An 11,018-nucleotide genomic window follows, 5' to 3' on the forward strand; every position below is an offset into this window, starting at 1 on the left:
AGGGGGGGAGTAGGCAGAGCCAGAGCCTGGGTGAGTGGGCTTACCCCTTGGGGAGCTCCTGACCCCCGTTGGCCAGAGAAGATGCTCTGGAGGGCGGCCTTGCAGGCCGGTTTGGGAGGGCAGGGAAAGGGGCCCCATTGCTCTGCCCAGGCCTTGTGGGGACCCCTGCTCCTTTATGGATAAAGGGTGGTGTAAAGGGTGTCCTTGCCTTTCTCTTGCTGATCTTTGCAAGGTCCCCTAGCACCGCCTCCCCTCTTGCCCCGCCCCCATTTTCCCTGGAACTGATGCTGCTGTTCTTGTGAAGCGCCCTCAGTTGTCACCATGGCAACAGGATGAGATGGGGCCCAAGGCTGGATCCAGGTCCTCCGGCAGAAGCTTGGCCCCAGGCCTGGGGGCTGACTCCCAGATATGACCCCTCCCTCCTGGGAGGCCACCTGAGGCTGGTGTTGCCAGCCAAGGGGCTGGGTGCTCACCAGCCTGATGGCCCCGGGCCTTCCTAGGGAGGGGCTTACCCCAGCACAGACTGGAAGATGAGATCGACTTTCTAGCCCAGGAGCTAGCCCGGCAGGAGGAGGCAGGGCCCTGGAGGCTCACGGACCAGCCCCAGCCAGAGGCCCAACATCGGCTTCTGGAGCCCGGTGAGACTCGGCCGTTCCCTCTCGGACCCTCCCCTCGGCGCCTATGACCCCAGCCTGTCCTGCGTTCTAACCTGGCCTCTCTCCGCAGCAGCCACCCTGGGGCTCTCCGAGCGGGGCCGGGGACCCGAGCTGGGCCTTCCCTTCCCCCGGGGAGCGCTTACGCCCACGCCTCACGCCTCGTTGGGCTCCCCGGTGTCGTCGGGGCCCGTGCACATGTCCCCCCTGGAGCCCCGAGGCGGGCGCGGAGACGGCCTGGTCCTCGGTAGGTCTCGGTGGGCGGAGCCGGCGGGGGAGGCAGGGCACGGCGCCCCCGAACCGCCCTCACCGCCCCCCTCCCTTCAGTGCTGATCGTGGCGTGCTCCGTGGCCGGCGTGGCCGCCCTCGCGCTGGCCGCCCTCTGCTGGTGCAGGTGAGCGCGTGCAGGTGGCCGGGCGTGCGCGGGGACGAGGGACGGCCACCGCTGCGGGTCTCACGCCCCCCGCCCCGCTCCCGCAGGCTGCAGCGAGAAATCCGCCTGAGCCAGAAGGCCGACTACACGGCGCAGAAGGAGCCCGGCTCCCCGGGGTCACCCCGGATCTCGGTGCGTCACCCCGCCCCCTCCCATCCCCTGCCGCCCCGCCCCCCTGCCGCCGCCTCCTGACCGCGGTCGCCCGTTTGTCGGCAGCCCGGGGACCAGCGGCTGGCGCACAGCGCCGAGATGTACCACTACCAACACCAAAGGCAGCAGATGCTGTGCCTGGAGCGGTGAGTAGTCCTCGCCCCGGGACCCACTGCCCCCTTCCCGGGGCCCTGCCAGTGTGCGCAGACCCGGCCTGCCGCCCCCACCCCAGCACCTGGCCACTGCCCCTAGGTCCAGCCCGCTGCCCCTCGCCGGTGCCTGGCCACCCCACCCGGGGGCCACAGTGCGCCGAGCGCCCCCTTCCTACTCTGAGTCTCAGACCCTGGCCAGGCCGACCTGGAGGGTGCGGGGAAGACCCAGGGACCCCGCCCACCCTCTCCCGGCCCCCGCCTCAGGCATAAGGAGCCTCCCAAGGAGCTGGACTCGGCGTCCTCGGACGAGGAGAACGAAGACGGGGACTTCACGGTGTATGAGTGCCCGGGCCTGGCTCCGGTGAGAGCCGCCGAGGGGGGCGGGGCTACAGGCGCAGGGGACGCCCCGTCCCTGCCCCCGCCTGACGTCCCGCCTTCGCAGACCGGAGAGATGGAGGTGCGGAACCCGCTCTTTGACGACTCCTCGCTGGCCGCGCCCCCGCTGGCCTCGCGCTCGCCGTCTCCACTGCAGTGTGACCCAGGGCCCGATACCCACCAGCGGCCAATGGGGAGAGGGGCAGAGCCCGGCGTTTCCATTAGAAAGAACACGCTCTGACAGCACCCTCTGCTTGTGGCTGGGCGAGGGGCCCCTGGGCCCCGGACCCGCCCCTGGCACCCCGGGTGCCGGGGACACCCTCCGCCCCCTCGTGCTTCTCGGTTCAGGATTCAGACCCCAAACTGGATGGGGCGGGACAGCGAGAACTCTAGAGACCCGGTATCAGGGAATCAGGTACCTTCCAGACAAAAGCCAATTAAAGTACATTTCAAACCTGTGGCCTGTGCGTGGCTTCCTGGGTGCTTTCGAGGAGCAGGTTATGGTGGATGGACCCTGGAGGGGCGCCTGGGGCCTCCCCCAGAGCCCCCAGGCAGGGAAGCATCTCTCCTCTGTTTGGGAAGACCCTCCCACAGGGCGGGGGAGACGCTGAGGCTGCCCCATCCCTCTTCCTGTGCAGGCCTTACCTGTACCTAGTCTGTTCCTAAGTCGGAAAGGGCCAGGCCGGCTTTGGCTGACTCCTTGGAGACCCCATCCTGTGGCTGGGAAGAAAAGGGCAGCACACATATGTCCAGGCTCCATCCGCCTGCTGCCCAAGTGCCCCTAGGGTGGACAGCAGGAAGGGGCCCAAGATGGAGCGTTGAGTAGGGGTTTGTCACGGGGCTGTGGACCCTTGGCCCCTGGAGTGTGTGAGGGGTGAGGGCATGCCAGGCAGAGGGACCTGGGGGACAGTTACACCAGATAGGTCAGGTCAGATGGCAGGGGCCTTGAATGCTGGGAGATAGGACTTGCTCCTGCAACCAAGGGGCAGAGAGGCCAGTGGGGTATTCTTTGGCCTTGGGCCTGAACTGGGCAGCACCGTAGAACTAAGGTGCCAGCTTGGGCTGGGCAGAGGGGCTTCTGGGGCCAGAGAGCAGTGGGGCCTGGTGCAGGATGGGGTGAAGGGCCCAGGCTGGGAGCCAGGACCCTATGCAGACTAGGGGCTCAGCACCCCACATCCCGTCATGTAATTTGTGCCATGAGGGGAGATAGCCACGTTATCCTCTTTCCAGGAAAACGAGTGCGGAGAGATTAAAGTCTTGCTCAAGGGCATACAGTGCTGGGCGTCTGGCCGGGTCTGGCCCAGCTGGCAGCACCCCTGGAACTCCTGGCCAGCCCCTGGGGCCATGACGCCTGCTCTTCCCACCCCACCCGCCCCATCGCTGGCTCCAGGATGGGAGGGAGCAGCAAAGTTTCTCCCAGAAAAGTCCAAGGCCATGCCTAGCGCCTGTGCCCCTAGCCTCGACCTCAGCCCTGGCCCCAGCCCAGGGCCACTCACACCACCAGCGTCAGGTCATACCACCGTGCCCCTGTTACACCCTGCTCAGGGCACTAGGGGCTCCCTGGTACACAGCCGTCCGAGCTGCAGCCCAGCTTGTCCCCAGAAACAGGGCCTCCTCCGAGGCCCAGTGGCAGGGATTACCCAGGTCCCACTGGTCCCACCTTCCTTGCCTGCCCCAGTGCCTCAGCCCGAGTCTCAGCCAGGCAGGTACCCGGGGTCCTCTGAGGGGGAGCCTTGGCTTGCTCCAGCACTCAGCCTGCATGCACAGGCCTGGACAACACCCCGCTGGCCTGACCTGGGTGCCGAGAGCAGCCACCCAGTGTACCCTCTCTTCTCGACCTTCTCAGGGGTCCCAAACCTACCCCCAGGGCCTGCCGCCCACCCCCCTGGAGCAGAGGGTACCCCTTCCAGCAGCTGCTGCAACGAGGTGAAGAGCTGGGGTGCATCTGGGAAGGGACGGCAGGGGCCTGGGGCCCTTGGAACCGCCCATGACCCACCTGCCCTGCCCAGGCCCCTGGCTGCTTACCAGCCCACTCCCCGGCTTTTATGGCGTCCGTTGGCCTGGGTCAGCTCAAAGCCAGATCCCAGACAGCCGTCATTAGCCTCCCTGCTTCCTGTTGTCTCCCCAGGTGTGGAGGAGTGGCTCTGGGCCAGGGCTCGGGGTGCAAGAAGCCCTGGCCCCTTTGAGCTCTGGAGACACGAACCCTTAGTGTGGAGCCTGGCCAGGCCCTGCCCAAGTGTGCCCGCCGCCCCGCCACCTGCAGCCTCAGCCCCCACCGCTGTGCCTGTCCTCACCCACCATCCCACTGCTGAACGCCTCCCCTGGCGGCACCCGGAGCCCACCTTGCCTCAGCCCATCTATACCCCACCCAGACCTGGAGTCCAGCCAGCCACCCCTCCTCGGCCTGGTTCCCACCAGAGGGGCCCTGGGCCATGCCGCCTCACCTGGGAGGCGGGTGGGTTGCTTCCCCTCTGGAGCAAACTTCTCCAGCTCGTGCACCCCCTACACGCAGACGCCATAAGCAACACCCCCACTCCTGCCCAGACCCTGGGTGAGCCCACCCTTGGCACAGCGTGTGGCTGGTGTGACTCCCCTCTCGACAAACCCTAGGAAGACCCCAGGAAGTGAGACTGCCCCCCCAGCAGCAGACCCACAGGGTGCTACTCTCCCACTGCAGTTCACAGCTCCCTCCTGCCAGCCTGGGTGGTAGGGTGGGCTGGCCCAGAGTCCCCCCAAGCCGGGCAGCAGAGGAGGGGTCTATGCAGACCCACATCGCTGTTGAGCAGCAGGGCATAGGGGGGACCTCTGGAAGTTGGTCCAGGATCTGCACCTGGACAAGGGCATGGGTGTACCCTCCACCTGGGCCGGAAGTGAGGAGGGTGTGGGGGCTCCGCCAGACGCTGGGCTGTACCTGTGCCCTCCGGGTGGTGGCTATCTTGTTCTGCGGCTGTCGGCAGGTGGAGAGTCTGCCCTGCCAAGTGGCTCCCGGCACCGCCCTTGTGCTGCCCCCTCAGCATGCCCCTCTGGGGGCCCCCTGGTCCCCACGAGCCTCCCAGACCCTGTCCTCTGTGCACCCTCTTCCTGAAGGTGAGCCCAGCAGCGTTCCCTAGACCCAGCTCCATCCCTCCCGCCGGCTCCTATCTCTTCCGTCTTTGCTGCCTAGACAGCAGGAGCCAGGTGGCTTCAGGGCACAGCCACCAGGGGGCCCTGGAGGAGCACTAGTTGCCTGCTCTCCACAAGGCGCCCTCACCCACTGGCTGCCCAGGTGCTGCTGCCTGCAGGGGACAGCAGTCCGCAGCCCAGCAGCCTGCCCGCATCCACGCCGGACCTGCTCTGTTGAGGCCTCTGCGCTGGTGCTGTACAGGCTGGGCCCTGGGGCCGCAGGGTGGAGACAGCTGAGCTGCCGATCCCCGATCCCCGTGACGCTCAAGGGCTGCTGGACTTCGTCCACGTGCAGTCCCCCCGCCTGCGCCCCAGGGCACCCAGCATGTCAGGAGGCCAGGTGGTGGGGTGAGATGGCAGGATGAGGCCCCCGACTTTTTGGAGGCCAGGTGGTGGGGTGAGATGGCAGGATGAGGCCCCCGACTTTCCCTTTGACTCATGCTCTCTCACCCCCTTTCTTTCATTCTCTCCTACTTGTGGGCCCCCCTCCCAGCCCCTCATTTCCCATCAGCAGGTTCCCAGGACCTGGGCCACTGTGGTCACCAACCTGTGCTGGCCTTCTCAAGCTGGCGTAGCCCAACCCAGGATGCAGTGGGGAGGCTGTGGGTGCGGCTGGGGCTTGTGGCAAGGCCCTGCCAGGCTGGCAGTACAAACCAGAAGGGTGGCCAGGTCCCTGGAGAGCTGCAGCAGGATCCTGTCCTTCCTGTGCCCCCCACCCTCCCCACCGCAGGGAGAAGAGTTGTGGTGAAAGCAGGCCCAAGGCCAGGGCGTGGCTTCCCTGGGGTTGCCCTGCCAGGAAGCATGCAGGGCGAGCCAAGGCCCGGGTGCCCCGTGGTAATCACGCTGTAACAGGTGGCTCTGGACAGACAGGGCCGGCAGAGAGCAGAGCCCGTGTCTCAGGCCAGTCAATGGCTTCCTATGTCCCCACAGCACCCCCTCCCCGTTGGGTCTTGCACAAGTTCCCACAGATCTGTCCTCATGGCAGCCAGGAACCCGTGGGCCCCGAGAGTGGATAGGGCAGGCAGGGACTCTAGGAGGGCTCGGGGACAGTGGGCCTGGCCAGCAGTTCCTGGTCAATGTTCCTTCCCTGGGACCTGGTCTGGGGCCTCAAGGAAGCTGACCAGCCTGGGTCCTCCAGGACACTGTGAAGAAGGGCTGGGCCTCACCACACCTCATCATGGACCAGTCTTGGACAGCAGGCAGTGTGAGGTCCGGCCAGGGCAAAGAGAGTCAGTGGGGCACATCCTTGGCTGAGAGAGGGTGTGGCCAGAGCTGGGACCTCTTGTGCACAGCAGCCAAGAGCATGACCCTCTAGGCCTCCCAGCTAACCCTCACGGCCTTGTGGCATCTCCAGCCCTGAGGGGTCAAAGTGAAAGGGGAAGGAAGTGGACCCCCACGGCAGCCAGAGGGAAGGCGGGGGATCTGGATCCTGAGTCTTCCTCTTCCTGGAGCGGGCGCCAGCCCCCTGCACTCCGGCGTCAGGGACAGAATGACTGCTTCCCGTTCCAGCCTGGAAAGCCCCCTCCCCGCCCCTGCCCAGCAGTGGCCAAGAGGAAGTGACCTGGAGACCCCAGAGCAGTCCTGAGCCCCCAGCTAGTCTGAGCCGCCCCCCAGCCCGACCAGGACCCTGGGCAGGATGTACAGCAGCAGCCCCCCACCCCCCCAACCTGCCCCATCCTGGGACCCGGCATCTGTCTGTCTGTCATGGGGCCTAATGTGGATGGACAGACCACTCTCTGGAGATCGGGGTTCTGGAGACAAGTCAGTTCTTAAGGGCACAGGGTGGAGGCGGGGTGGCCTGACCCGAGACAGCAGGAGAAACCTCAGCCTCGTGGCAGAGAGCTGAGCACAGCACATCTGCAAAGGCGAGCAAGGGTCGACCGTGAGAGCGGGGAAGTGGGTGATGCGGCTGGCACAGTGGGCGGGAGGGTGGTGCCAGCCCTTCTGGGGTGCCCCACATGGGCGCCTTCCCTGAGGCCAGCCAGGCCCTCCTCCTGCCATCCCGTGTGCCCGGGGTCACCTCTGAGCCTCTTGGCAGCCAGTGGGCACCGGGCTGGGCACCCACACCTACAGGCCTGTACAGCAGTCACCCCCCACCCCCCAGCAGCCAGAGCCCCAGCCAGGGAGGCGGGGGCGGGGAAGGTGGCAATGCCAAAGCCCTCCCCACCCCCCGGGTGGGGGCGGGGCTGGAACGGGAAGGTGGCCTCCTTCCCTCACCTTGGGCAGAGGAAAGCGCGCTCTCGGGGGCTGAGCGTGTAGGCGAGACTGTGATTTCAGGGTGCCTCTGCCTGGCAGCTACTGTGATTTAAAAGCCAGGATTTCTTGGGTGACTGATTCTGGGAGGCTGATTGGGGTCGGCGGTGGATGAAAAATGCCCGTGAGTACCTCATGGTAGGGAAGCTTGGGCCACGGGGGTGGCGGGCAGTGGGCTTCAGGTGCCCCTGGGCCCACCTGGGGGGTGACAGCCTCCCCTCCCCTTGTCCCTGCTATAGGTACTGGCCGGATGGAGGCTGCGGGCCTGGTGGGGCCTGGCCGGGGGGGCCGTGCTCTTGGCCCTCTGGCTTCTGTGGCCTCCCAGGCCGGCCCCTGGGGAGACCTTGGCACCCCAGCCCACGCTCACCATCCTCATCTGGCACTGGCCCTTCACTGACCGGCCCCCGGATCTGCCTAGTGACACCTGCACCCACTTCGGGGTCACCAACTGCTGCCTGACCGCCAACCGCAGCCTGCTGGCCAGAGCCGATGTTGTGGTCTTCCACCACCGTGAGCTGCAGATGCGCTGGGCCCGCCTGCCCCTGGACAGGCGGCCGTGGGGGCAGCCCTGGGTCTGGGCCTCCTTGGAGTCACCCAGCCACACGCACGGCCTTGGCCGCCTCGGCGGCATCTTCAACTGGGTGCTGAGCTACCGGCGCGACTCCGACATCTTCGTGCCCTATGGCCACCTGGAGCCCCGTACGGGGCCCCCGCCACCGCCCCTGCCAGCCAAAAGTGGGGTGGCCGCCTGGGTGGTCAGCAACTTCCAAGAGCAGCAGCGGCGGGCACAGCTGTACCGTCAGCTGGCGCGGCACCTTCGAGTAGACGTGTTTGGCCGCGCCATCGGGCGGCCCCTCTGTGCCAACTGCCTGCTGCCCACTGTGGCCCGCTACCGCTTTTATCTGGCCTTCGAGAACTCCCAGCACCGTGACTACATCACTGAGAAGTTGTGGCGCAACGCGCTGGTGGCCGGCACTGTGCCTGTGGTGCTGGGGCCCCCGCGGGCCAATTACGAGGCCTTTGTGCCACCTGATGCCTTTGTGCACGTGGACGACTTCGGCTCGACCCGCCAGCTGGCCGCCTTCCTGGCCGGCATGAATGAGACTCGCTACCAGCGCTTCTTTGCCTGGCGTGACCGGCTGCGTGTGCGGCTGTTCAGCGACTGGCGGGAGCGATTCTGTGCCATCTGTGCCCGCTACCCCCACTTGCCTCGCCGCCAGGTCTACGAGGACCTTGAGGGCTGGTTCCAGGCCTGAACACCGTGGACTATGGGGGTCCCATTGGACAAAGGCAGACTGGGGTCAGAGGCCAGGGAGTGAGGGGGAGGTCACGGCAGGTCAGCAGTCGGGCTTGGGAGGCTGCCTGGAGGAGGAGGCTGGTGGGCACTGGGGAAGGCATCTGGGGAGGGAGAGGGGAGAGCAGGGAGGGGATTAGGTGGGGGCACGGCACCCACCTTCCATGAATCTTGGGTGGGACCCTGGCTGTCCTGGAGACGTGAGTGTCACCTTCCTTCTTCCATAGCAGCTGAGCACCCCCGATGCGGGCGCTGGGCGCAGTGACGAACAGGCCAGTGCTTGGTGGGTCCAGTGGGGTGGGGCACGGAGCTAGTAAAGAGCCAACACGGAGGATGGCTGTGTCCACTCTTTGCAGAGGCAGAAGGGCTCCCACGTACCTGTCCCTGCCTCACGCCCCTCGGCCACCGGCCCAGCCCCCAAGCCTCCCACCTGCTCCTGCCTCAGGCCCTGTACCCTGGCTGTCTGCCCGGCTCACCCCGCCCACTCCCTTCAGCCCCCTAAATGGCACCTTATTGGAGATCTGTCCTTGACCCCGAAAGGGCCGAGGTGGTGGAGAGCCAGCATCGGGGGCGTCTGGCTGGTGTTGAAGGTGCTGCATCTCACAGGGCCTGGCAGGAGAGGCGTCTACGGGCAACGGGGTCTGATTTGTGACTTGGAGTTCCCTCTGACGGCTGGTGGGTGGTGGCAGGTGGGCAGTGAGGGGGGCAGCAAGGGGAGGCAGCCCCCTGGCCAGGTGACTCCTTGCTGGGGACTGGATGGGAGGAGGAGAGGGGCTCAGTGGCCTCTGGGCAGTGCTGAGGAGGGAATCAGGAGCTGGAGCTGAGGGGCAGCACCGGGCCGTTGGGCTGTTCCTGCCCCAGGTGGGGGCGGGTGGCCGTTGAGGCAGGAAGCCGTGGTTGATGGTACTAGCTCCTTTCCTCCCTCAACGGCAGTGGCTTGTAGAAGGGCCTGCCAGTCATTTCCTGTCCTTAACTCAGCCCTGTGTGCTGACTGGGGAGAAGGAAGTGTCTCCAGGCTTGGGGTGGTGGTGCTTGAGCTCCCATCCACCTGACCAGAGTCGACCCCCTCTGGCTGCAGAGAAGGAGCTGGGTGGGGGACAGGGGCTGAACACTTTAAGCGCTCCCTTTATGTGTGCCGCAGACACTGGACACCACACTCCCCCATCACAGGTGGGGAAACTGAGGCTGGTGAGGAGCCATCAGACCTTCCCACTGGGCCCTCCCCTCATGCATCCCGGATGGCCCTCTGCTGCCCTCTGCTGGCCGCATGGAGAGTCGACCCTGAACCTCGCCAGAAATTCTGCCTGACCTGGGGTTGGGGTCTGTCCTAGCGTCCGCTGTGCTCTGGCAGGCACCAGGCCACGTCTACGGAACAAACTCGATCCCAGAGACCAGACTCACTCCTGGATGGGTGGTGGTGGGGAGAGGAACGAGCCGCCACAGAGAGGACGGCCTCAGTTTCCCCATGCACCCGTCTGCCCCCGTGCAGGAGCAATTGGAGGACCAGCAGGCCCTTCCTGCCCTCTCGCTGCCCGGGGAACTCCACAGCTCCCACCTTGCAGAGCTCAACCAGCCTGTCCTGCTGGCCAATGAGGAGACGCTGGTCACCAAGAGCCTCATTCACAAGGGACATGGGACACTCTTACAGAGTCGGGGAGGCGGAGACCCCAGCCTAGGTAGCCCAGCCACAGTCCCTTACACTGTGTCCCCTGTTTGAGGGTGTGGGTCAGGATGTGCCCCCCCAGGTATGGACAACTATACTCCTTCTGCATCCTGCCAGTGCTCATGGGGGCACTGCTCCTGAGGATGGTGCTCCTGGGGGACACAATGCTCCTGGGGGCTGTGCTCCTGGGGGCAGTGCTCCTCGGGGCTGAGAGTAGATTTTTACGTCCAAATGAAATTCTTTTCACCAGCTCTTCTGCGTGGAGGCCTGGTGGAGGTGCGACCTAGAGGACAAGCCTCACCCAGTACCCCCTGGACCCCTCTGGGATGCCTGTGAGGGAGGCGGGACGCAGGCCTGTTGCCACCGGGAGAGGGGCACAGTGCTCAAAGGTGCTCCTCCAAGGGCATGGTGCGGGCCTCAGTTAGGAGATGGGCTCTGAGCTGAGGGGCCGTGGGTACGCCACTACCGTGACTCCTTTCTGCAACCTGTGGCTGGCCGGCGGTGCGGTGGTCGGGCTCAGGGTCTGGGAGGGGGTCAGGGGCAGGGTCTGGGGTGGGGATCGAGTTTGGAGCGAGGGGCTGGTTCCGGGGTTGGGGTCTGGGCGGGGACGCAGTATCGGCCGAGGTTTGCGCGGGGGCGGGGTCTGGGGCGGGGATCGAGGTCTTCGGTGGAAGGCGGGATCTGGGGAGGGGTCGGGGTTGCGGTCGTGGGTGGGGATTGGGGTCTGGGTCTTGGATGGGGCGGGGTCGGGGTCTCAGGCGGGGCTAGGGTCTGACTGAGGGTGGGGTCCCGAGCGGAGGCAGGGTCTAGGGCGTCCCCTGGCGGCCGCGGCGGGCGCCGCGCGCGGCTCCTTTAAGCGAGGGAGGTGCGGCTGAGGGCGGGC

At 66.3% G+C, this 11,018-nt stretch overlaps 1 protein-coding gene across 1 annotated transcript; it reads left to right on the top strand.

Annotated features, from left to right (window-relative positions):
- The first annotated feature begins 7,172 nt into the window (after positions 1–7,172).
- Positions 7,173–8,796, top strand: FUT7 (fucosyltransferase 7). Its single transcript, XM_023725497.1, has 2 exons — positions 7,173–7,302; positions 7,418–8,796. The coding sequence occupies exons 1-2, from the start codon at positions 7,297–7,299 to the stop codon at positions 8,432–8,434; spliced, it is 1,023 nt and encodes a 340-aa protein (XP_023581265.1). The 5' UTR covers positions 7,173–7,296; the 3' UTR covers positions 8,435–8,796.
- The last annotated feature ends 2,222 nt before the right edge of the window (positions 8,797–11,018 follow it).

This window comes from Trichechus manatus, unplaced genomic scaffold, assembly GCF_000243295.1.
Source record: "Trichechus manatus latirostris isolate Lorelei unplaced genomic scaffold, TriManLat1.0 scaffold00317, whole genome shotgun sequence".
NCBI classification, from domain to species: Eukaryota; Metazoa; Chordata; class Mammalia; order Sirenia; family Trichechidae; genus Trichechus; species Trichechus manatus.